The sequence below is a fragment of the Myotis yumanensis genome, unplaced genomic scaffold, assembly GCF_028538775.1.
Source record: "Myotis yumanensis isolate MYYU_CA2020_CCGP unplaced genomic scaffold, mMyoYum1.0.hap1 SCAF_6, whole genome shotgun sequence".
Taxonomy (NCBI): Eukaryota; Metazoa; Chordata; class Mammalia; order Chiroptera; family Vespertilionidae; genus Myotis; species Myotis yumanensis.
In genome coordinates, this window is record NW_027223757.1 from 82,968,283 (window position 1) to 82,992,829 (window position 24,547).

The following is a 24,547-nucleotide window of genomic DNA, read 5'->3' on the forward strand; positions in this document are numbered from 1 at the left end:
ACAGTCTTCAGAAAGAATTTAAGGCTCTTTATAAGACCAAAATATAAAGGTAATTATTGTGATTCTGGAGCATCTGGATACTTGTAAATGAAAAGTGCTTTTAAAAATACTTGTGTTTCAACTTTTATGTTTAATTTGTGACTACATTTCTTTTTATTACATAATATTATGCTGAGAATTGGCGTATTTCCCCCAGTGATTCTAGGGTACTACTTTATTAAATTTAGTTATTATAGTCTTTACTCAGTAAAGTGAATATATGTATAAGGTTTCTTATTTACTGATTTCATATTTTTAATAGAAAAAACTTAGAAGACTGTTAAAATACATGTTTTTCCGAGACTACAAATCAAAGATTGTCAAAGGCATAGACGAGGATGATCTTCTTGAAGGTAATCTAAACAAAATACTAAACTAAGAACAATGACACAGGTATGCTGGACCTCACATTTATGCACTGTCAATGAAGATATTCCAGTCAGAGTAGAATATATGTACTTCTGTTAAATAATGTAGTTTAGAAATTAACAATAATTTTATTTAGTTGACAGCTAATTCTTATCATTTTCTACTTATATGACTTAATAGTAATCTGGTATTTAAATTCTTTCTTTTAATAGTATAACCTGCTTTACATCAGAATATCATGAAACTAAGAAAATTGTGTTGATTTAAAACATTGTTTTAGCAAGCATAATTTTTCTCTTATAGATGTAGAGAACCAGACAGATCTATTATGTCTTTGAAATTGATACATATGGGTTTTTCTTAATTTATTATAGAAAGTATGTCTTATGATATAAAATCACCTTGTTTTGGTGTGTATTTCTATGCTGTTTGAAATCCACTAAAAAAAAAAAAAAAAACCTAATGCAGAGTAGAAAAATTTCCTTATCTGATTTTCCAATTCAATTCCCTATTCTGGAATATTTAGAAAAAGTATTAATGTTGCAGAATCTAAAAATGCTAAGCCAAAATAGATAATTACTAAACAATGTTGTTGAATTAAAATAAATACAGTTGACCCTTGAACAACATGGATTTGAATTGTGGGTCCATTTATATGCAGATTTTTTTGATAAATAATATAAATACTTTCTCGTATGATTTTCTTAACATTTTCTTTAGTTTATTTTATTGTAAGAATGAAGTATATAATATATATAATATAAAAAATATGTGTTAATGACAATGTATGTTATCAGTATAGCTTCCAGTAAACAGTAGGCTATTAATCGTTAAGTGCTGGGGGAGTCAAAAGTTACAGGTGAGTTTTTGACTGAACTGTGTTTGGCACATCTAAACTTTACATTGTTCAAGGTTCAACGTATATTATGTTTTTAGAAATAACATATATTTTGAATTTAACACAGTGACTGCATAGTGGTATTTATTGCCGACATATACACTGAGTGGCCAGATGATTATGATCACCTGACGTTTGTAGGCAAATTAGCTATAATTTTGCGCTGAAGTTGCTAGAGGGCCAGACCATTATAAATAGGGAAGCAGGTTGTTTACCATGACAGTAGAAGTGATTTTTTTCTGAAGATATGGGTAAACAACGAGATTTAACACTGCATGTATACACTGCATATATACACTACATTATACACTGAGTGGCCAGATTATTATGACCACCCCATCAGTACTTCGTTGGGCCACCTTTTGCCTTCAATACTGCGGCGATTCTTCTTGACGTTGACTCCATAAGATGTTGAAAGGTGATGCAAGGAATCTGACACCATGCCTGATGAATAATACTCTCCAGTCTGTGAGATTTGATGGTTGTGGAACCAGCTGCCTGATGGCTCTTTTAACTTCGTCCCACAAATGCTCAATTGGATTGAGATCTGGTGATTGTGGGGGCCACCTAAGCAAGGTAAAGTTTCCCTCATGTTCTTGAAACCACTCCTGCACAATACGAGCACTGTGGCATGGTGCATTGTCTTGTTGGAAGAAGCCATCTCCATTGGGATACGCCATCAACATGATAGGATGAACTTGATCAGCAACGATACTTAGGTATGTTGTGCTATTCAGACGTTATTCCACACGAATTAAAGGGCCCAAATCATGTCAGGAAAACATGCCCCAATCCATAACACTGCCCCCACCAGCTGGAAGGGTTGTACTCATGCATGTGGGGTGCATGCTTTCATGCTGTTTCCGCCAAATTCTCACTCTGCCATCTGCATGATGCAACTGGAAATGTGATTCATCAGACCACATGACTTTTTTCAAATGCTCAAATGTCCAATCCTTGTGTTCCTGTGCGAATTGGAGACATTTTATCTTGGTAACTGCAGACAGCAAAGGTGTTCGAACAGGTCTTCGACTTCCATATCCCATATGATGCAGTGTACGGCTAATTTGCCTACAAACGTCAGGTGGTCATAATAATCTGGCCACTCAGTGTATATATTGATAAAGTATCTAAACAAACTCTACTGGATTAAGAATTCCAGAAAACTACTCAAAACCAACTGAAGAGTTAACAGACTTTGAAAGAAACTACTTTCATTTACCTCAACAAATCAGCAATTGTAATAGCCGTGCAAAAAAATATTCTCATCAAATGTTTAGTCAGTGTTGTCTATTTAATATTCCTGAAATTCTCATAGAATTTAATTCCTGGAAAATAGTTCTCCAGATTAAATTAAATGCTCCCTTTTATGAAGAGCATAAAGAGTACAGACTTGAAGTAAAGTAGATTTGAATTTCAATTAATCCCAGTTCTCTGCTTTCTCTCTGTAAGACACTTATGGTCAGTTTTCTTATTTATAAGTCAGAAATTATACCAATTACCATGTGTAATTATTATGAAATTTCAACCGAATGTATGAAAAGCTCCTGATACATTTCTGCCACTGAATAAATGATAGCTGTCAATACCATGCTTTGAATAAATGATAGCTGTCAATATGGTGCTTTGAACACCACGATGCTCAGAATGGTAAGACTAGTATCAGTTGCACTAGCATCGTCATATCAGTTCTCTGTCCTCTCTTATTAATTTCAAATATCTCCTCTTTATACTCATTTAAATTTTCTAATTTTGTGTGTCTTATATAAAATTTTTAAAAAGTTGATATAATGTATATAATAAACTATTTACTCAAGTAAAACACATCTACTGAGGTGGGATTTGTGTAATGGCCATGTGAAGAGTGTGGTTCTCTTCCCTAGTGAAAGACATTTACCTAGTGAAAATTTTTTTAATTATAGTTTAAGTTGGGTTTTTTTTTTAGAAATTGTCCTAAGAGCATACAGCAAATGAAGAAACACATGTTCAAGAAAATCTACTAAATCTCATTAAGACCAGTGAGTCTGTTGCTTTTGAGCCATGACCTACTCCCAACATTCCTCTCCTCCCAGCCTACCCTGCCACCCCATCTCAGTATGATAGAAGCTTTACTCTGGGCAAGTGTGGCCAAGAACACGGGACACCTGCTTTTCCAGCTCCCAGTCTAGGGTAACAGTTTCACCCCAGGAGGGGCAGGAGGTCAGCATCGCTCATCTCCTCTGGCTCCACGTTCAGAAGCTCTATTCTAGGCAGGCATAACATGGACTGGAGCTGCTTCTCATCCTCTATTCATAGGGAAGTTCCACCCCAGACAGAGCAGGCTGAGAATACTGGGCCCTGATCGCCCCCACCTTAGCTTTCTCATAGGGAGTAAAGATCCATGTCTGAAGGGATAAGCCTAAAAGACAGAATTCCCATCTTTGACCAACTCCCGATTCTTTTTTTTTTTTTTTTTAATTTTTTTTTTACTTTATTTTATTTTATTTTTTAAATCTTTATTGTTCAGATTACATTTGTTCCTCTTTTTTTCCCCCCCATAACTCCCCTCCTCCCAGTTCCCGCCCCACCCTCCGCCCTCACTCCCCACCCACTGTCCTCATCCATAGGTGCACGATTTTTGTCCAGTCTCTTCCCACATCTCCCATTCCCCTTTCCCCCCCAAGAATAGTCTGTCCATTCCCTTTCTATGTCCCTGATTCATTATAATCACCAGTTCATTCTGTACATCAGATTATTTATTCACTTGATTCTTAGATTCACTTGTTGATAGATGCATGTTTGTTGTTCACTATTTGTATCTTTACCTTTTTCTTCTTCCTCTTCTTAAAGGATACCTTTCAGCATTTCGTATAATACTGGTTTAGTGGTGATGAACTCCTTTAGCTTTTCCTTATCTGTGAAGTTCTTTATCTGACCTTCAATTCTGAATGATAGCTTTGCTGGATAAAGTAATCTTGGTTGTAGGTTCTTGCTATTCATCACTTTGAATATTTCTTGCCACTCCCTTCTGGCCTGCAAAGTTTCTGTTGAGAAATCAGCTGACAGTCGTATGAGTATTCCCTTGTAGGTAACTGAGTTTCTTTCTCTTGCTGCTTTTAAGATTCTCTCTTTGTCTTTTGCTCTTGGCATTTTAATTATGATGCGTCTTGGTGTGGTCCTCTTTGGATTCCTTTTGTTTGGGGTTCTCTGCGCTTCCAGGACCTGTAAGTCTATTTCTTTCACCAGGTGGGGGAAGTTTTCTGTCATTATTTCTTCAAATAGGTTTTCAATATCTTGCTGTCTCTCATCTTCTGGTACCCCCATAATTCTGATATTTGTACGCTTGAAGCTGTCCCAGAGGCTCCTTACACTATCTTCGTATTTTTGGGTTCTTTTTTCATTTTGCTTTTCTGGTTGGGTGTTTTTTGCTTCTTCGCATTTCAAATCTTTGACTTGATTCTTGCCCTCCTCTGGTCTGCTGTTGGGAGTCTGTATAATATTCTTTATTTCAGTCAGTGTATGCTTACTTTCTAGATGGTCCTTTATCACACCATCGAGGGTCTCATTAGATTTCCTGTACATCTCATCAAGTTTATCGACAGACTCTAGAAGCCTCTTGAGAGACCTCAAAAGTGTGGTTCTGAACTCAATATCCTCCCTTGATAGTTTTGTCCTGTTTCTTTGTCTCCGCATTTTTTACGCTTTCTTGGTACACCCCCTAGTACCAAGGAGTCGGGGGGGGCTGATCGGCGGTGGAGCTGGCTTGGGGGAGAGGCCACTGGCTGATTGGGGGGGTGGGGGCTCATCGGGGGTGGGGCCAGGGGGGATGGGCTGCAGGGGGGCGTTGGCCGGCTGGTCCCACCCCCCCAATCGGGCCGGTTCACTGGCCACAGTGGGTGTCATAGCGATGGTCGTTCTGGTCATTACGGCATTCTGGTCACTGGTTTTTTATATATATATATAGACCTAGTAGTCTTTGTGCGCAGTCTTGTTGTAGTTAAGCCCTGATTGTTGTAGTTAATACTAGAGGGATTTGACCACCAGGCTGACCGGCTGTGAGAACAGCTGTGTGGAAAACTTCTGTCCTCTGGGGAGGTGCTAATCTAGCCTTTGCCTGAGGCGATCCAGCAAATGGCTCTGCGCAGGGCTTGGGTGGGGCGGGATCAACAGGGCGGGTGGAGGGAGCAGTTATGGCTGCTCTCAGTCCCGGTCCTAGAGGCTCTGCTTCGCAGAACCCTGGCCGCCACTGCAAACCTTGGAGAGAAGGCTGCCCTCAGATTCCAACTGATGCCGGACAATTCCGCTTCTCCCGTCTGAGTCTGAGTCCCTAGAGACTTGCCCGGATCTGGAGCCCAGAGTCTGAGACTCCCTCCTGATTGAAAACGACAACCGCGCCCTCAGCCACCAGCCCGCTTTGCGCGCGCACCTCAGTACCTTTATATTTTCCACACTGCTCCTCTTCTGAGCTTCAGTATGCTGTTCTCTTTCCTTCTAGTTGAAGAGTCTCTCCTCAGCCAGCTTTCCTGTGGTTCTGGGTGATGTCTGTTCTGTCTTTTAGTTGTATTTTTGAAGTGGTTGTTTGCGGCAGCAGTCTCCGGTGTTTACCTATGCCGCCATCTTGGTTATTCCTCAACTCCCGATTCTTGAATCCAAGATAGTTTTGCCAGGACACACTGATGGCTGTTTCCACCCCCAGCTCCAGTATAGTGGTTAAAGATTCTGCCCAGAGGGAAAGGCAGGACAATAACTGGATAGCTTTGTAGCCCTCCCTAAGGGACTGACTTTTTGGAACAGAGCAGGTAAAAAACAGTGGAGATCCTTGTGGTGAGCAATTAAGAGGAAGCTGGTAATTTCTTGATACTAGTTGCAACAAGCATAAACAGTGCATAAGCTAAAAGTTTAACAGAGGAAACATAGGAAAGAGACAGATAAGAAGTGACCTCCTGGGGTCAGAGCTAAACTTAAAAGCTGACGATACCTTAACTCTGCAAAGAGGCCCAGCATTATGTAGATCATTCTGTGGAGCAATCCATGCTCAAGAGTATTAACAAAAGCAATAGAGCAGTCAGCCAGGAATTAGTGGAAGTAACAGCTGTATGTGGTATCAACCAATAGAGTCAGTCTAGTCCAGTGATGGCGAACCTTCTGAGCTCGGCGTGTCAGCATTTTGAAAAACCCTAGCTTAACTCTGGTACCGTGTCACATATAGAAATTTTTTTATATTTGCAACCATAGTAAAACAAAGATTTATATTTTTGATATTTATTTTATATATTTAAATGCCATTTAACAAAGAAAAATCAACCAAAAAAATGAGTTCGCGTGTCACCTCTGACACGCGTGTCATAGGTTCGCCATCACTGGACTAGTCAGTAACTTAGTGGAGAGATCAGGAGAAGCGAATGCCAAAGAGAAACTGACTAAAAGCAGTCATCCCTGGTAAATGAGAAGACTGTTTGCATGCTCAAGTCTGTGCCTCTGACGAGCAACTTGTGAGGCGGCACACTAGGAGGGAAAGAGGTTCTATTGAACTAGTTCAGCCATCACTGAGCAAATAAACAAACCAATGATGACAACAAGCCCCAGGCAGGGAAGGGAATTATTATCTAAGTTGCTGCAATATACTACCTTAATGTAGTATACTCCTCCATTTTCAACAGCCGTAATAACAAAATACTAGATATGCAAAGAAATAGGTATGTGTGATCCCTGAAAGGGGTGGGGGAGCAGACAACACTAAAGGCCCAGATGTTGGACTTGGAGACAAACACTTCAAAATACATATTATAATTATGTTCAAAGAACTGAAGGAGACCATGTTTCAAGAACAGAAGAAAGTGTGATTGCAGTGTTTTATAAAATAGAGAATATCAATTAAAAGTTAGAAATTTTAAAAAGAAGCTAATGGAAATTCTGGAGTTGAAAAGTATAAAACCCAAATGAAAAATTCAGTAGAGTGGCTCACAGTAACTTTGAATGAAAAATATTTGAAGAAAAATAATCAGTGAACTACAACAGATTGTTAAAGATTATGCAGTCTGAAGTACCAAGAGAAAAAAGAATGAAAGAAAATCAAAAGAGCTTCAGAGAATTATGAGACTCCATTAAGTGAGCCAACATATACATAATAAGACTATCAGAAGGTAAAGAAAGAGAAAAAGAGCAGGAAAAAATAATCAAAGAAATAATGATGGAAAAGCTTCCAACTTTGATGAAAACTGTTAATGTATACATCCAAACATCTCAACAATATCCAGGTAGGAAAAACACATAGCAATCCACACTTAGACACATTTTAGTAGAAGTGTTGAAAGAAAAGGCAAAGAGAAAATCATGAAAGCCACAAGAAAAAAGCACCTCATCATACAACAGAACCCTAACAATATTATTAACAGCTGACTTCTTATTGACAACGAGTGGCCCGGTGCACGAAATTCGTGCATGGTAGGGGGGGGGGAGTCCCTCAGCCCAGCCTGCACCTTCTCCAATCCAGGACCCCTCGGTGGGATTGGGCCTAAACCGGCAGTCAGACATCCCTCTCACAATCTTGGACTGCTGGCTCCTAACCGCTCACCTGCCTGCCTGATCACCCCTAACCACTCTACATACCTGCCTGATCACCCCTAACTGCTCTCCCCTGCCAGCCTGATTACCCCTAACAGCTCTACCTTGTCGGTCAGATCTCCCCTAACCGCCTCTGCCTTGGCCACCACCACTGTGGCTTTGTCCGGAAGGAAGTCAAGAAGACATCCAGTCTAATTAGCATATTACCCTTTTATTAGTATAGATACTAGAGGCCCAGTGCAAGAATTCCTGCACGGTGGGGTCTGGGCAGCCTAATCCCAATCAGCGGATCGGGGTCAGGCCTGTCAGGAGGAGAAGACAGCAGGAGGTTGACTGGCAGACCCGTCCTGATCAGAGCCTGATCAAGGCTGGGTCAGCTGCGGGGAGGGGCCGCAGGTGATTGCGGCTGGCTCCACCCTCAATTGGGGTGGGGAGGCCGATTGGGAACAGAGCTGGCCGTGGGGAGGGGCTGTGGACAGTGGGCTGGCCAACCCCACCCCCAAATGGTGCCAGGGGAGGGGCCGTAGGAGGTTGGCCGGCCAGCCCCACTCCTGATTGGTGTGGAGGGGGGCGGTTAGGGGTTGAGCTGGCTGGGGGAAGGGGCCGTGGGCCAAGGTGGAGGATGACTGGGGGTGGCACCGGCCATGGGGAGGGCCTGTGGGCGGTGGGCCGGCTGACCCTGCTCCTGAATGGGGGGGGGGCTGATCGGGGGCCAGTAGCCTGGGGGAGGGGCCATAGGTCGTTGGCCAGCAGGCCCTGCTCCTTATTGGAGTCGGGGGGGGGGGGCTGATCGGCGGTGGAGCTGGCTTGGGGGAGAGGCCACTGGCTGATTGGGGGGGTGGGGGCTCATCGGGGGTGGGGCCAGGGGGGATGGGCTGCAGGGGGGCGTTGGCCGGCTGGTCCCACCCCCCCAATCGGGCCGGTTCACTGGCCACAGTGGGTGTCATAGCGATGGTCGTTCTGGTCATTACGGCATTCTGGTCACTGGTTTTTTATATATATATATAGATAGGTCAGATAATAGTAGAGTTTCATATTCAAGAACTGAAAGAAAATGTCAATCAAGAAACATGTTCAGCAAAACCTTTCAAAAATGAAGGCACAATAAAGCTATGTCCAGATAAACAAAAACTGGAGGAATTTCTTGATAGTGGACTCATATGAAGACTGTTAAAGGAAGTTCTTCAGGCTGAAAGCAAGTTGTACCAGATGACAATTTGAATCCACACACCCATACACAAGAAAATAAAGATAACTATGTAGGTAAATGTGAGAAGATATAATTGCATATTTATTTTTCTTCTCAATTGATTTAAAAACAATTATATAAAGCAATATCAATATTTATAATGTTGGGTCTGTAACATGTAGGTATGTAATCTATATATATAAAAAGCCAGCGACTGGTATGTTGTAATGACTGGAATGACCGGTCGCTATGACACCCACTGCAGTCAGCAAACCACCAGATCGGGGGGTGGGACCGGCTGTCCAACCTCCCAAGGCCCCTCCCACCAGCTTCCCCACCCCTGATTGGCCTCTCCCACCTCGATACAGGGGTGGGGCTGGCAGCCAACCTCCTGCAGCCCCTCTCCTGATCAGCCTGCGGCCCCTCCCCCCAGCCAGCTCAGCCCCTGCATTCTGATCTGACCAACCACTCATGGCCCCTCCCCCAGGCCACTGGCCCCCAATTGGCCCCCCACCCCATTCTGGGGCGGGGCCAGCTGGCCCACCACCCAAAGCCCCTCCCCACAGCCAGCCCCGCCCCCATCAGCCCCCCACCACAATCAGGGGTGGGGCCAACCAGCCAATCACCCACAGCCCCTCTCCCTAACCAGCCTGACCCTGATCAGCCCGATTAGGGCAGGCTGGCTGGCCAACCTCCTGCAGTCTCCTCCTCCTGACAGGTCCAGCCCCGATCCACCGATTGGGGACGGGAGGCCGGATTCCACCTGTGCAAGAATTTGTGTACTGGGCCTCTAGCATATTTAATATTAACATAAATGAAGTGGGTGGTAACAGAGCTATATTGGAGTCAGGAATGACACAAGGTGGTTGTTCAAATTGCAACAAGAAGTGAAAAGAAATAGGCTTGGGCCCTAACCGGTTTGGATCAGTGGATAAAGCGTCGGCCTGCGGACTGAAGGGTCCCGGTTTCAATTCCAGTCAAGGGCATGTACCTTGGTTGCGGGTGTATCCCCAGTGTGGGGCGTGCAAGAGGCAGCTGATCGATGTTTCTCTCTCATCGATGTTTCTGACTCTCTATCCCTCTTCCTTCTCTGTAAAAAATCAATAAAATATATATTTTAAAAAAAGAAACAGACTTGGTTAATAAATATATATTTACTTTCTTTCCTATAAAGACTGAAACTGCATCTAGAAGAAATATAAAATCTGAGTAGACCTATGATAAATAGTTTGAATTAGTCATTTAAAAACTTCCTCCAAAGAAAAACCCATGCCCAGATGATTTCACTGATGAATTTCAACAAATGTTTAAAGAACAATAATATCAATACTTTCTCACTCTACAAGGTCAGTATTACCTTATATGATATCCATGCAAAGACATCACAAGGGGAAAAAAAAACTACAGACTAATGTCTTTTTTAATATAGATGCAAGAATTCTCAACAGAATACTGGTAAATCATATCCAGCAACATCTAAAAAGTGTTATACACCATTACCAAGTGGGATTTATCTCACAAATGGAAGATTGATTTAAACTTAAAAAACAATTTGTGTAATTCATCATATTAATAACATAAAGGTCAAAAATCACATGATCATCTTAATAAATATGGAAAAATCACTTGAAAAAAATCCAAGAGTCTTGGTTTCTTTGTTTTAATTTTTTACTTTTTTTCAAATTTTTAAATGTTTTAAATTATAGTTTACATTTAATATTATTTTGTGTTAGTTTCAGGTGTACAGCATAGTGGTTAGACAATCATATACTTTACCCAGTGTTCCCCCTGATATTTCCAGTACCCAACTGGCTCTATACATAGTTATTACAATATTACTGACTATATTTCCTATGCTGTACTTTACATCCCCATGACTATTTTGTAACTACTGATCTGCACTTCTCAATCCCTTCACCTTTTTCAAAGCTCTCTTGTGTATCTTCTTAGACAGGCACTAATTCCATTCATGAAGGCTCCTCCCTCATGACTTAATTACCTTTGAAAGTGTTTACCTCAAAATGCCATCACACTGGGGATTAGGTTTCAACATATGCATTTTAGGGGGGGACACTCAGTTCACAACAATGACCTCTGTCAGGTTGAGAAAGTTCCCTTCTCTTCCTAGATTGTTGGGTGTTCCTCTCATGAGAGACTTTTGGGTCTGGGTAATCCGCCATGGGAGGACATGAGAAGACTGCCCCCTGCAAACCAGGTAGCAGGCCTTCCTCAGACACCAGATCTACCAGCACCTGGTCTTGGCCTTCCCAGCCTTCAGAACTATGAGAAATAAATATTTGTTTTCTAGCCATCCAGTCTATACTATATTTACTATAGCAGCCAAAGTGACCAATATAGCCATCTATGAAAAACTCACAGCTCACATCATCATTAACAGTGAAAAAAATGGATGCTTTCATTCTAAGATGTTGGGTTATCTTTATTTGGAATAGAGATATTTTATCACATTAAAAAATAATCTAGTTCATTCTCACTAATTTACTCACTAATTCAGACTGATACTTTAATGCATTAAACTTTATTAATTACCTATTGCAATATTGTAATAACTTTCTCAGACTTATGTTTTGCTTTTAAATAAGTATGATAGTTTTTATCTCTGAAAAGAAAAATAATAAAATCTCATCCCTTTCGGTTTCAAATATTTGCCACAGCAATGGGTATAATAATCTCTTCTTTTAATTTAATGTCTCAATTCAGATGGGGTTTTTTAATGTCTTTGTTTTTAACTAGGGCCTGCTATAACAGGATTCTTTTTCCAAATCTGAGAGCCTTTCCCCCTTTTGGGGGGAGAGGGGTGTGGAATTTTAATCAATCCATTAACACTTATTGTGGTAATTGATAATTTGGTTTTATTCTCTCAATCTCATGAGATGAATAAATTATTTCAAGGATTCTTTTAAAAATTATTTTGAGAGAATTTTAATTCTGAGTTTCATATTCAGTATTCAATACATGTAATTTCATATTCAGTATTCAATACTGATGTAACCTTTTAAACATTTTTTTTCTTTCCTTTATCTCCATGAAGACAAATTGAGTGGCAGTAATAATGCAAACAAAAGACAGAAAACCGCACAGGACTTTCTCAACTCTATTGACCAAACGGGAGAACTCTTGGCGATGTTTGAAGATGATGAAATTGATGAAGTTAAACAAGAAAGAATGGAGGTATAGTTCATTCTTCTCTTTTTACATTAAAGAATAACATTGCAGTTCGCAGTGCCTACCTATGCTATTTGGTTCTGTTATTATGTTCTTTACGTGTCGTCTGAAATGCCTCAATCAGTGGTTTCATGTCTGAAGACAGCATTGTGCAGTGGAGCAGCCTGGAGAGGATGTCAGACTCTGCTTTCAGAATTGATGTGGAAAGAGGACTTCAGTTTCCTGTTTCTCTGTTTCCTTCTTTGAGTATAGATAGATTTCCCTCAGCTTCCTTTTTTTGGGGCGGGGGGTTTAGTTTTACTGATAATATTTTATTCTTTAAAAGCTAATTCATGATTAAATATTTATTTATTTTTGTTCCAAATATCCAGTTAGCTTTGTGAGCAAAGGTAATCCTTAACTGCATTTGTGTTGGCATATAGCATTTCAGGCTGTAGTTCCAGGCTATGGTTGGACTCACCAGCTAAGGTAGTATCCAGGGCAATTACATGCTATATGTCACTCTAACACAAAGTTAGTGACATGTGTTTGGATTCCCTGGATATGCTTTAACAATGAATATGAAAATTGTATGCCTTCTATTTACCTCAGCTTATCTATTCATAAAATTGTTTCCTTAAATACTTTGGGAAAATAAAAGTAATGATTGATTTCATTTGAATGCCATCCAAAATACAAGGCATTATTCTTATGATACTTATTATTATTATACTTTTACATGTTAAAAAAAAAATTTCCATTTTCCCTTTTCTCTTTAAATTGGGCAAGAGAGGTAATTTCAGAACTCCAAAAGATCGCGCTAAGTACCCACTTTATCATAGTCTCTATGCATGCTAAGAATATAATTATTTCATGTTAAATTTTGGAGGAAGTCCAATAGACATACATGGTTTATAAACTTTAACAGCCTTCTTTAAAGAATTAGTATGCTTAGATCAGGAACTGTGATCTAAAAGCAGTGTTCTTCTTAGGTATCAATTACCTTAGAAATGTGTGGTTATCTTGGTTTGGGGCAACTGCAAATGGTTTTAGTTCAACTCTGCCTTGGGCCAAAAACATGCTCAGTTGTCCCATGCAGATGATAAACATATATTTCTGATGTCATTATGGCCTAAACAGGATATGATTGTTTAGTGGCATGGTTTCACTTATGACAGAGAGCAAATATTGTTTATGCTTTATTTTAAAAACATTTTTACATTATACAAATGAGCATGAAGGAAGATTCATTAAGGAAGAATGCTACATAAAACATTAGTAAAATTGAACAAGTAGCTTTTCACTCTTGATGGGAAAATCTCTGTGAACTAAGCCCATTGCCTGGAAGGGCATTCCCCAATCAAGGAGAAGAGAAGTGGAGCGTGTTGAAACACTGAGCATCATAGCAGGCTACTGTAGGCCCGGAAAGATGATGAGTCATTAAGGCACAAGTTAGAGTCAGTAACGTTTCTGTCAATGCTGGGTTGAATAAACTTGGGAACTTATGCAGTTTACATACCTGTAGTTGCATTATACATTACTTAGAATTAACCAGGATAATAAAATATCAATAGTTGATAAAAATAGTTGCAATGAAAGTCAGCTTTATCTATATAATAAAAATTAGATTGGTAGTTTCTCTAAGCTTTATATCCTAACTGAAATCTTCTCTAACCAAGGTTTTTTAAAAAGAGCAGTTTCGAGATTCTACTCTTCCAAATAACACAGTCGTACTGAATAAAAGTGCTGAACTTGTAGACATAACTGTAGACAGTAGAAAGTGGAACTGTTAAGAGCACAGGCCTTGCCTGCTTCTAATTTGACAGGTTATAGTTTCAAGCGTAAACCACAACTGTGGCAGTCCATATGAAACCACTTTGGACTCACAGACTGCAATCTCTTGCTTTTAAAGTGCAGTAGAATAATCAGTCCTGGCATCACTCAGTGATTTAATTTTCCTCTAAGCATCACTTACGGTTGCAGAAACTTTGTTTACTACCTTCTCTTCTAGGATGTATGAAAATGGTAGAGACCTACCAGCAAAGCTTATTATTGTTTTTCTTTCTTTCTTCTTTTTATTTTCACTTAAGTGTAATTTTAAAGAGAAAAATTTTACAGACATACATAAAAACTCACTTGGGACCCTAGCTTTTTCTTAAAACATTGAGCAAGCATACAAAAAAGCAAAGTTCTTTTCTATTTTTTTTTTCAGCTGATTTCTGTGTTAATCTGGCTCTGTATTCCACTCAGAATTTATGTCATTAATATTAAGTATTATGTGATTTTAAATATAAAAATGTCTAAATTTTTATATCCATTACTTGCTAGTCCAATATCATGATAGTTAACTCTTACACTTTTTCTTTCTCTCCAGCACCAAATTTTTAATACTTGGGTGTAAGTCTACTAGAGAGCTATGATCCGTGATCTCTGAAGATCCTTCTAAATTATCAAATAAAGGTTAAATAGCATTCATAATTGCTTTAGAGTATTTGAGAGACTGGGAAAGAGAAGCAGGGAAATGGTGGGCATAATAATACATATAAAGACACTCCCCTCCAACCACCTCTCATCCTCACTTAAACCCACCTCAGAATGACACAAGTGTGTTTACTGTTTCTCACATTCTAAATTTTGAGATCTGATCCACTGACATCAGCGGTGTCAACCAGAGGCCAAGAAAGGATCGCTAAAAGCCGCATTTGGATTTTCTTAACGGAGGAACCGTGGTCACTCACAGAGGAGCTTTGCCTAAGACCCAGCTGCTCTTCTGCTAAAGAACCTCAGGAGCTCAAGTTTATTACTCACCAAGTTAAATATCTGGTCTAACAAACCGTTAGGTTTGTGAAGGGGACATAAAAATAAATGCCTAAAATTTTGGGTGAACTCTTACCTTCTGACTAACCTTCATCGGTAAAAGTAAACAAGAGAACCAAGATTGGAGCTCACCAGAGAGAGCAGCCTTTACACAGATTGTGGTGCCAAAATCCCCAGTGACTGTTCATCTTGTGTTTCCAAGTCAGAGGCCTAGTATGGAGTCTAGAGAAAAAGCAGAATAAAATATGTAAAATGTAAGGCAGCTTAAAATTTTTTTAAATGGAATAAAATCCCAGGTGGCCGTCTGAATTTAACCTGAAGTGACTGGCCATAGATTTAAAAACACAGAGTTTCTCATAAAGGTTGAATAACCAGAGAAATGAGGTATATCATTCAGTTATGCCCCAATATAATGAGGTTATGATGATCCCCGGTGTTTCTGAGTCCCATTGTTATAATTTTTGGACCTAAAGAGATTGGAAAACTAGTTGAAGAAGCCAGAGAGGTGAATGGTTGCCGGCCACGAGTTTGACATGCTTGCGTAGAGGTTCTACATCCCCGGTTTTTGAAGTGTGTTATTTCTCCTATTCCTTTTTTCTGCCTAGAATGATACCTTTTAAAATTATAAAGTAAAGTAAAATAATATTCCCTTAAGAGTAAGAATTCAAAAGTATTATTTAGATAAAATTTATCATAAAAAGGCCTAATCCCAGTCAGATAAATCTTCAGTTACCAAGAAATTGAAAAGCTTGAGTTAAAAACTTAAAGGTTCTTAAAAAGTTTAAATTTAATGAATATAGGATTAAAATATACAGAATTTATATACTAGAAAACTATAGTTTAAGATACATACATTATATACACAAATATGCATATACATTTACATACACATACTTTGCCTATATATGCATGTGACCTATATCTATAAGAACAGAAATATGATTTTACTAGATTTTTTTAAATGTAAAAGTAAAAGAGCAATCAAAGGATATCAAACACAAATACTAGTGGTAGTAATTTAGTTTACAGAAAAAAAGAATTAAAAGGGAAAAGCTTTAAAATGGAACAAAGTTGATAATTTATGTTACTAAGAGATGCTGCCTATAATGAAGATAGTAAATACAAAATGTTAATCATCAAATTCCAAGAATTGAAACATTCCAATCAAAAGAAAGCTTTGATTGATGCAGGAGAGGTCAGAGAAATGCATTTGTTTATACAGACTGGAACACCACATTCTCAGTATTTAACAGATTGACTTGGGGAAAAATATAATAAAGATTTATGTTTTTCTAATAGATGCATATAAAACATTTTAGAAATGAGCAGCAGTTTTTTTTTCTTTTGTTTTTTGTTAATCCTCACCCAAGGATAGTTTTTTCATTGATTTTTAGAAAGAGAAAAAGATAGCTAGAGAGAGAGAGAGACAGAGAGACAGAGAAACATAGATGTGAAAGGTCAGTTGCCTCACGCACACACCCCTGTGTATGGAACCTGCATCCCTGGTACATACCCTTGAACAGGAATTCAATCAGAGGCTCATCAGTGCTCAGGCCAATGCTCCAACCACTGCGCAATTCTGGCCAGGGCAGCAGCAGTTTTAAAATCTTACCCAGGTAACTCCAAAGATTTCATGGTGCTCTTCGGGGAAGGTGAGGAGAGGTTTGGTAGGACTCTAGCCTCTATCCTCCCCCTACATCTTCAACCAGAAGAACTTTGATTTTATATAATGAATCTGTATATCATCAATAAAGAAAGGTTTCATTATTTTTTAACTAAAAATCATTGCAAAACACCATTATTTAACTGCCCAAGAGGAGTATTTCTCACACAAACACAAATTCCAGAAAAGTACAAATTCATAGAGCATATTACCAGAGCAAAAAACCCAGAAAGTAATAACAGAGGTAAAAAAAACAGGATTCTAATAAATTGAAAATTTACAAAGAAAAACAAACATCATATAAGCAACTAATGGACCAATAACAAATAAATTAAAAAGTACTACCACAGACTATTTAGATGATAATAGTAATAAAAATATACATATAAAATTTAAGAAGTATGAACAAAGCTTTATTTAAAAGAGGCAACGTTTTAGCTTTTAAGCTGTTCATTATTAAATTGAGAAAATGAAAAAAAATAGTCAACTAAAATTAGAAATATTACATCCAAATAAAAAGGAAAAAGATAAAAATAAAAGAAAATTGAGTTAAAAAACAAATTATTGAACTTACCAATTTAATAAATCCTTTGAATTTATGACAAGTCTAAGTAAGAAAAGCCAACAAAGGTAGCTGCTAAAAATTAGTAATGAGTAAGAATATAGCCATAGACTAAGAAATCAATTCTTATATAATTATCTAATAGTATATTGTAAATCTTGATGGAATGCGTTTGTGGGTTTTTTTTTCAAAGAAAATATAAATGATTGGTTTTACTCAATGGGAAGTAGAAAACCTGGATACATCAATAACCTTGGAAGAAATGGTAAATGTTTTTGAAGTATTGTTTCTTCAAAAATTTCTGAATCCAAGCCAGGGTATGGGAGCGCTCTTCTAAATATTTATAAAACAGTTAAATATTGTGCTATGTAAACCATCTTAGAGCACAGAAGAAAAGGAAAACTCATTAATTTTTACAAAGTAATGTAATATAATCTTGCTTATGAATATAGATGCAGACATTTTTAAATATTAGCAATTTTCATTTGGTTGCATATATAATGAGTGATGTACCAAGACCAAACAAGACTTTTTTCATGAGTTTAAGTATGCTGCAATATTAGAAAATAGATTACTGTTATATACCAGATAATAAATAGGTCAGAGGAGAATAGCTATGAGTGTGTTAGTAGATGATTAAAATGCATTGGACAAAATTCACTTCCTATTGTTTTTAGAATTTTCAATAAACTAGAAATAGAAAAGTATCTCATATTTCGATAAAGAATATCTCATGCAAATGAACAGACATCATTGTAGTTTTAAAAATATTAAGTTTCATTAAATTCTAAAATTCCTACTGTTATCACCTTTATTTGCCAGAGTTCAAGTTGCACTGGCCAGTAAAATAAAAGGCGAAGCAATTGTTAGGAGACAAAAATTATCATTATATACAGATAATGTATTTTTATTAGGTAATTATTGAGAATCAATCTAAAAACTATTAGAACCAATTAAAGTCTTAAATCATATAAAATACTTAAAAGAACAATAGTATTCCTCATATTTCAGTAATAGTAAATAAAAAGGAGAAAGAATTCAGTAAATTAATAAAGAAAAATTATTTGGAGGTAAACATATTAAGAAATGTAAGCGAAATATGGAAATAATATTTAATAATGTACTGAGATGTGAAGAGTGTATAAGTGAAGAAACATTATTTTCCTGGACACAGACAGTATTGTAAATGTCTCAGTTTCCAAAATAATATATTAGTTTAATGTAATTTTAACAAAAATGTCAGCAGAATTTAAAAATTTATAAAATGATGTTAGAATTTATTTGAAATTATAAAAAGATAAGGATAACCAAGAAATTTTTATTAATAAAGAGTGGAGGGCAACATTCAATTTATCCTACCAGTTATAGCATTCCATAAAACTACTAACATAAAAATAGTGTAGTACTGCTGTAAAACCCAACAAGCATCCCAATGAAGAAAATAAATAACATAATTAAGTGTGAAGAATAATTTAGTCACAATAAAGGTAGAATTATAGATCAGTGAGAGAAAGATGCTAAATAGTGAGATAACTATTTGGAAAGAAAAAAATAAAGATTGCTTCTAACCTTATACTTGCATAAAAATAAATTCTAGATAGATGAAAGAATTAGGTATAAAAAGTAATACCGTTTATAAAACAGAAACAAACACAGGTAAATAATCCATGTGGGGATGTGGAAAGTTTTTCTAGGCTTTCCTTTCTAGACAAGCTTTTCAAGAAATACTAGCAAGATGTTAATAGCGCACTGTAGGGTGGGGAGGGAGGGGGGAGCAGCAGTGATCTATTTTCAAATAGATTTGTGAAATCCTGAATTAAGAAATTTAAGAGGTTTCTTGAGAGGCTTTTGTATGTAAATGTGTATTGTGACTTTTTCAAGAGAGGAAATTGAATCTATTAAAATGTCTGAAAGGATACTCAGAGCCCAGTTTGGGGGGAGAGAGTAAATATCTGCTTACCTGTAATGAACCACTGCCATTTCTGTTTATAAAATGGTCAAGAGTAAGGTGGGATTGGATGCACTTTAACTGTTTGTAGAAATAAAGATTGATAAAAAGCAGAAACCATACTATCTTAAAGTATAAATAGAAGCATTAAAGTATTTATATACTTCAACCAAATCAACCCACATTTGGTAATTTTTTCTTTAAGAATATAGTCAGAAATTTTGTTCACACGCTCATTCATGTGCACAAGACTCTTCATCACAGTGTTATTTATAATAGTGGGAATGGGACTAGAGAACCCTGTTTACCCAATAGTCAGGGAATGTATATATTCCCTCACACATAGAAATTTAGACTGAGGGAGAATATACCAACTTATTAAATAACAGTGGTTGTCATTAGATGATGAGATTACAAGTAAATTAAATATGTAAATTAATGGTGTTTTGATTTTACATATTTATTGTTTATGTTATATTTCTCTTAATTCTCAATTGATTTCCATTATTCAAGTTTATTTTTTAGTTTGTCCTACTTATTTTAATTTTTAAAGGTTAATTTATTTTACAATTACAGTTGACACACAATATATTATTAGTTTGAAAGTCAGTAGTTTTCCTTTGCATTTTTTTTTCCTGCCCAAAGCATTTAGTTTATATGTACCACTGCAGGATAGGCTTTATGAAGCAAATTCAATAGACTCGGGTTATGCAATTAAGGAATAGAGGAGTATAACTTTGCACAGTGTCAACAGACTCTATTCAGAGCTCTTACAATGATGTAAGAACTTTAAAAGAGCATTTTATATGACGTTTTTTATTGCGATGACCTAAGAGCCCTCTTGAAATTAAATTAAACAGAGAAATGTATAAGTTCAGGTACACAACCAAAAGTGGATTTAGCTTTAAACAGGGTTTGATATTGAGGTTCATTGGATTTGTAGCTTCATTTCCCTATAATTCTCTTTTTTCCTGCCCTTTTCTGTTTTATTGGCCTAATCTTTAGACTGAATAACCTCCTAGGAGAACTCATGCTATAAAAGTTCCAGGTCCAAACAGGGAGAATGCCTTTGTCCCAAGATTTTACTCTGAAAATGCTTAGGTAACAGGATCTCCTGAAGCCCCCACTCACAGTAGCTAGTAAAATGAGGTGTTCTGATTGTCTTAGCCTAAATCATATGCTCCATCCTTAAAGCTGAGGGCTGGAGTCAGCATGCTCTCCCAGAACCATGGATCCCTGGAGCCTTACTTAGGAAGAAGGAGTGGATGCTGGAAAGTCAGCCATGAAGGTCCTTACGTGCAAGGCCCTCCACATTATGACATGAGAGTTAATAAAGTGGTGCATTATAACTGACTCTGCTCAGAGCTCTAGGAGGTTTTCCCAAAGAGACAGCATGGTAGAATGAGTGGAAATCATTTTCTTTGGATTCAAGCAGTCATCCATCCACCAGCCTTTTCTACTCTTGAATTCACTCAGCATTTACTTATCAGAGTTGTTTGTAAAGCAGTCAGTGTACTAGGTCCTGAGGTTAGGACTATAAAAAGACACAAAAAATATGGTTTCTGCCCTCACAATCTATAGACATAACTGGCAAATCAAAAGATAACTAATTACTCTGGTAAGGGAACTGCAGGCTCAGTAAATAATTGCTATTCTTATTATTATATTTTATCTTGATTTTGAATCTCCTTAGTAGTTTATTGGTTGTGTGATGAAGCCACAAATTTTCTAGTTCACTTGCTATCTTATTTGAAATAAAGTTTGTTCTTTTTAAAGAATTTTTTAGGATTAACTTTAGATAGGGGCATATAATTAGTTTCAGTGTGGTTTGCTAAAGAGGATACAATGTAAAATAGAACAGAATTAATGTATATTTTAAAACATGAAACAGTGTAATGTGTCCGGGTTAGTTTCTGAAAGAGCTTCATCAGGAGAAAACATTACTATGTTGTTGTTTTATTCTTTTGGGGGTAAATTTTGTTTGGATAATTTAAAAGTACTCTAAAATCATTCTTCAGGGAAAAACCCGTGCATTTTTAGCTATACAAAGCAGAATTAAAGTAACTTAGTATATGTTCTTTTTGGCCTAGAAATTGCAGAACAGGGAGTATTACCTGACTTTCAGAGAACCCAAAGGTAGGAGTAATGTGTAGTTCTGAACCTGATTTCCATTGTGACTGGATACACTCTACCAAATTACTTTTTCTCCACACCTGTAGCTGTCTTCCGATTACGTAGTGGTGAACATGTATATTTTCATTGTTGTAAAAACTTGTCTAAACTTAGGAAAGGTGTCTTCTGGAAAAGACATTTCTCAATTAATGACATGGAAAGTAAGTTAACTAAACATTTGTGACTACCAGCGGGAATGCATGCTTGCAGGCCTTCCTGGGCTGCAGTGTTTAGTCTTGCATAAATGGATGTTTGACTAACACATCTGATTATACTGTTCAATTAAGTTTTTTATAGAACCAATATTTTCTTGCTCAAATAATTTTAATTTGTTCTTTTTAAAATGAAATCTTTCTCTTTTAAAAGATACATTTCAGAGGTTTTCTTAGAGATCAGTATACTAACTTGTTTATAAAACACCTTGGCAGGGAAGTGTTTTAAAATATCATCGAATTTAAGAACACCACAAGATTTACCACTAATTTACATTTAATGTTTATAGTTCTCAAATTGTGGTTGTTGTAATAACCAAAATATTTTTGCCCTGAATATTTTGTGGATTATATTTCCCTATTCTTTCTCCTTCACCCACATTTCCCACAGTAGGTGGGCAGATTGTTGTTACATAGTCTGAATTTTATTTATCTTAATTGGTTTGATCGCAATAAGTTAGTACTTCTAAATATGAAAGTAAATGTATTCTGTGACAAGACTTTTGTCTTTGTAATGCTCTAGTTTATTAACAGATCATTGCTTGTTTGGTATAGATAACGTCCCTTTATTCCTTTGTTTCATCCATGCTAAGGAGCTACCTTTAGTTCAGTTCTTATTGTTGCTACCACTTAATGGTAAGTCATGCAAGCAAGCTATGTAATTCAGTGAGGCTCATTTCTAGGTCATTGTATTTCTCATGTAGAAATAAGAATTCTAGATTAAGCTATAATACTTAGAGATCAATGTAATCCATTGTTTGTATATTTGTTGGGAACTATCTTTTTCATAAGCGTTAGTCTAAGCTTCTGCTTTTCATGACTCCATTTTTTACAGAAGAGTCTCAACTCCTTAGCATGGCAGTAATACATCTTTTGTAATCTGGTCCCAAGCAGGCTTTTTATCCTCATCTTCCTCCATTCCTGTTCTCCGTCTTCTCCCATATTTCCTTCAAAAACACCAACCATGCGGGACACACACACAGACACACACACACACAGACACACACACACACGCACACTACTTAAGTAACCATCATATATTTGTAGTTTCCTAAATAGGCATTCACTTTTCTTCCTTTCCCCTGAACCATTTGGCAACATTTCAGTTGAAATATTTTAGCATGTGATAATTTATAACTAGTTGTGTTTGCTTAGTTTAACTTACTAAATAAGCTCCTGAGAGCCTGGAATTATTTTATTTACTTTTATATCTTCTGTTCCTAGCACAGTTCCTTGAACAGTATAAACTTTCATCAAATATTTGTCCAAATAAGGTGAATAAAATAGGTATAATTTTATAGCTGTTATATGTGAATTTATTCATCTATCCTTTGGATGATTTGAATTTTCAGTCATTTCTTCTGACTCACATAGAAATGCTAAGAGATATTGCACTTGGTTATGTACTTTATGAATGTATGTATTAGGAGTTCTTCAACAAATCTTTTAGAGGTGCTTGCCACTTGCTAACGGTTTTCGTTGCTTGAATAACTTCCTGTTCAAATTATAGTCACGGCTTTTCCACAGTTCTAGCTATAGAAGTCCTCTGACCACAGTGCTTCAGAATTAACTTGCAATATCCCAAATTTGTAGACAACACATTATAGAAAAATTCAAAATCATTGGGGTAATTGTTTTTATTTTTTTAAATGTCTTATTATATAAAAGTCGTACCAGAGCATTTAAATAATTTAAAATTAAGCTTTATTTACCAAAATTCAGTTCATACACAAATATCTCCAAAAATACTACTGTATTCTTTACTAAATCTGAAGATATTTTCTAAGTGAGGGGGTCGGGGGGACTAGAAGGAGAAGAGTAGAGGAGGGAGGGAAAAGTGGGGAAAAAAGAGAAAGGCAGAGAAAGATTGAAACCCTTTTCCCTAGACAATAGCTCTGTGTAAAATTCCTGTTTTCCAGTGGTTTGGTAGGGGGGATATTAGAATCTTGGAAGAATTTTTTTGTGTGGCCTGACAATGAGTTCAGTACAAGTAATAGAATAAAATATAATAGCCTAATAAGACAGTTACCGTTCTCCATTTTTGAAAAAAACAAAACGCTTCAAGTGGAATTTGGGGAATATTTTCCATCATCTCAAGCAGTTCTTATTGATAATGAACCATATTTTTAAGTAGAAAATGTAGTACATTATTTTTAAAATAAATAATGCACATTGCCACTTGCAGACTTTTTCAAGTATTGTTTAAACTTTTCCTGAGTCACAGCAAGTCATTATGAAGGTTTTGTTTTTAATTTATTGTAACCAAAGCATAATAAGTTATCTTGGTGGCCTGGATATTATTTCTTAGGGATATCTGCTATCTCAAACTCATCAATTCTTCTAAAAATTCTTCTATTAGTGTCTCATGGCATTATTTTAAACCATTCCAATTTTGTGGGATCTGGGTACTTTCATACAGTTTAATGATTGCAGTCCAGCTTGAGTCATTCAACAACTTGTAGATTCTCTGATTCAAAACACAACTATAAGAAAATTTATAAACCATTTATAATACATTTTAATAATATTGAATCTCAATCCCTACCCCATCCCATTTACCCCCAGAAACCAAACCAAACCATGCTCGGGAATAAAATATAATTTTATTTAAGCTAGAAAATGTATTTTGTTTAAATTTAACCAAGAATTATTCAGTGTTTACTTGGGTGTGGAGAAGTAGACTATGCCATGTATTAGTGGAAATTTAAGTTGTTACAGCTTTCTGGAGAGAAGTATAGCAAGATCTACAATCTCTTTTAAAAGAAAAAAAACTTTATGTTCTTTGATAGAAATTGCATTTTTAGATACTATCCTAAGGAAATAATTAAACAGTGACTTTTTAAAAAATTAAAAGTATTCATATTTAATAGGAAAATTTTTATTTAAACAATGGAAATATTCAAATTGAAAAGTTTCTTCTTAGCCTTGATTTGGTATAGCACACGGGTTTTTAAAATATGATACACTTCT

The 24,547-nt window shown here is 36.8% G+C and overlaps 1 protein-coding gene across 5 annotated transcripts in view; it reads left to right on the forward strand.

Moving 5' to 3' along the window:
* SUPT3H (SPT3 homolog, SAGA and STAGA complex component) overlaps positions 1-24,547 on the forward strand; it is a 478,084-nt gene that overhangs the window by 313,144 nt on the left and 140,393 nt on the right. For all 5 annotated transcript variants that reach the window (XM_070418486.1, XM_070418489.1, XM_070418491.1 and 2 more), the window contains exons 5-6: positions 302-392; positions 12,091-12,230. In XM_070418486.1, coding sequence (XP_070274587.1) covers positions 302-392; positions 12,091-12,230 — 231 coding nt within the window. The remainder of the gene's footprint in view (positions 1-301; positions 393-12,090; positions 12,231-24,547) is intronic.